The sequence below is a fragment of the Merops nubicus genome, unplaced genomic scaffold (assembly GCF_000691845.1).
Source record: "Merops nubicus isolate BGI_N331 unplaced genomic scaffold, ASM69184v1 scaffold29754, whole genome shotgun sequence".
Taxonomy (NCBI): domain Eukaryota; kingdom Metazoa; phylum Chordata; class Aves; order Coraciiformes; family Meropidae; genus Merops; species Merops nubicus.
In genome coordinates, this window is record NW_008606713.1 from 1,165 (window position 1) to 2,489 (window position 1,325).

At 58.4% G+C, this 1,325-nt stretch overlaps 1 protein-coding gene across 1 annotated transcript; it reads left to right on the forward strand.

Moving 5' to 3' along the window:
* Nucleotides 1-85: 85 nt before the first annotated feature.
* Nucleotides 86-1,197, forward strand: LOC103772417 (transcription factor Sox-18A-like; the record flags this gene model as incomplete). The annotated part of the gene is made up of 1 exon (XM_008939748.1): nt 86-1,197. A coding segment is annotated over one exon (999 nt), but the record flags the coding sequence as incomplete, so codon positions are not given.
* Nucleotides 1,198-1,325: the final 128 nt, after the last annotated feature.

Genomic DNA, 1,325 nt, shown 5'->3' on the forward strand with positions numbered 1-1,325 from the left:
CCCCCGTGGTGGAGGAAGCGCTGGGCCCACCCCGAGCCTGCTGGGAGGACATGGGGACAGCCCTACCTGGGCTCCCATTCCCCAGCCTCAGCTGATCCCAGCACCTCTCGGGCAACGAACCATCCGAGGGAGCCCTTCCCACCCCAGGGGTTCCCTCTCCCCGGGTGCCCCCGTGCCCCGGCTGGCGCTGGGTGGCCGAGCTGGTGTCACAGAGCTCCTCTCTCCCCTTCCAGGCCAGTCGTGGAAAGCGCTGAGCGCCAGCGACAAGCGTCCCTTCGTGGAAGAGGCAGAGAGGCTGCGAATCCAGCACCTCCAGGATCACCCCAACTACAAGTACCGCCCAAGGAGAAAGAAGCAAGCCAAGAAAATCAAGAGGATGGAACCCAATATCCTCCTGCATAACCTTTCCCAGCCTTGCAGTGACAACTTCAGCATGAGTCACCATGGCGGCAGCCAGCCGGGCCACCCCCAGCCTCCCCCACTTAACCACTTCAGAGAACTCCACTCCATGGGGTCGGATATTGAAAACTATGGCTTGCCAACTCCTGAGATGTCTCCCTTGGATGTCTTGGAACAGACCGAGCCGGCGTTTTTCCCCCCGCACATGCAGGATGACTGCAACATGATGCCCTTTCGCGGCTACCACCACCATCACCAGATGGAGTTTCCCCAGGAGAAGTGCATGGGGCGGGACGTGGCCGTGCCCTACGCGCAGACCCCCTCGCACTTGGCCGACGCCATGAGGACTCCCCATCCCTCCAGCATATACTACAACCAGATGTGCTCGGGAACTCAGAACGGGCTTTCCGCCCACCTGGGCCAGCTCTCGCCCCCACCCGAAGCCCACCACATGGAGAGCGTGGATCACTTGAACCAAACCGAGCTCTGGACAGACGTTGACCGCAACGAGTTTGACCAATATTTGAACATGAGCAGGACTCGTCCCGAAGCCTCGGGACTCCCTTATCATGTCTCCCTGTCCAAAGTGACTCCTAGGAGCATCTCCTGCGAGGAGAGCAGCTTGATATCCGCCTTGTCCGACGCCAGCAGCGCCGTTTACTACAGCCCCTGCATCACCGGTTAGGTCGGTCCCGCCGCACCGGGCTCTCCTCCGAAACCCAAAAGAAAAAAAACCCCATCCTCCTTTAACCACGAGCTCCGTCATATTTAGAGTATCTCATTAAACGCATCGCTTTCTTTTTTGTTCGGTTGGTTTCTTTTGGTTTATGTGTTTTTTCTAGAGACGAACCGTGCTGAACTCACCGATATACCGTACGCCTATGTAACACAGATAGTCGCCTTCCCCAAGCGTAGCTCTAGCTCCC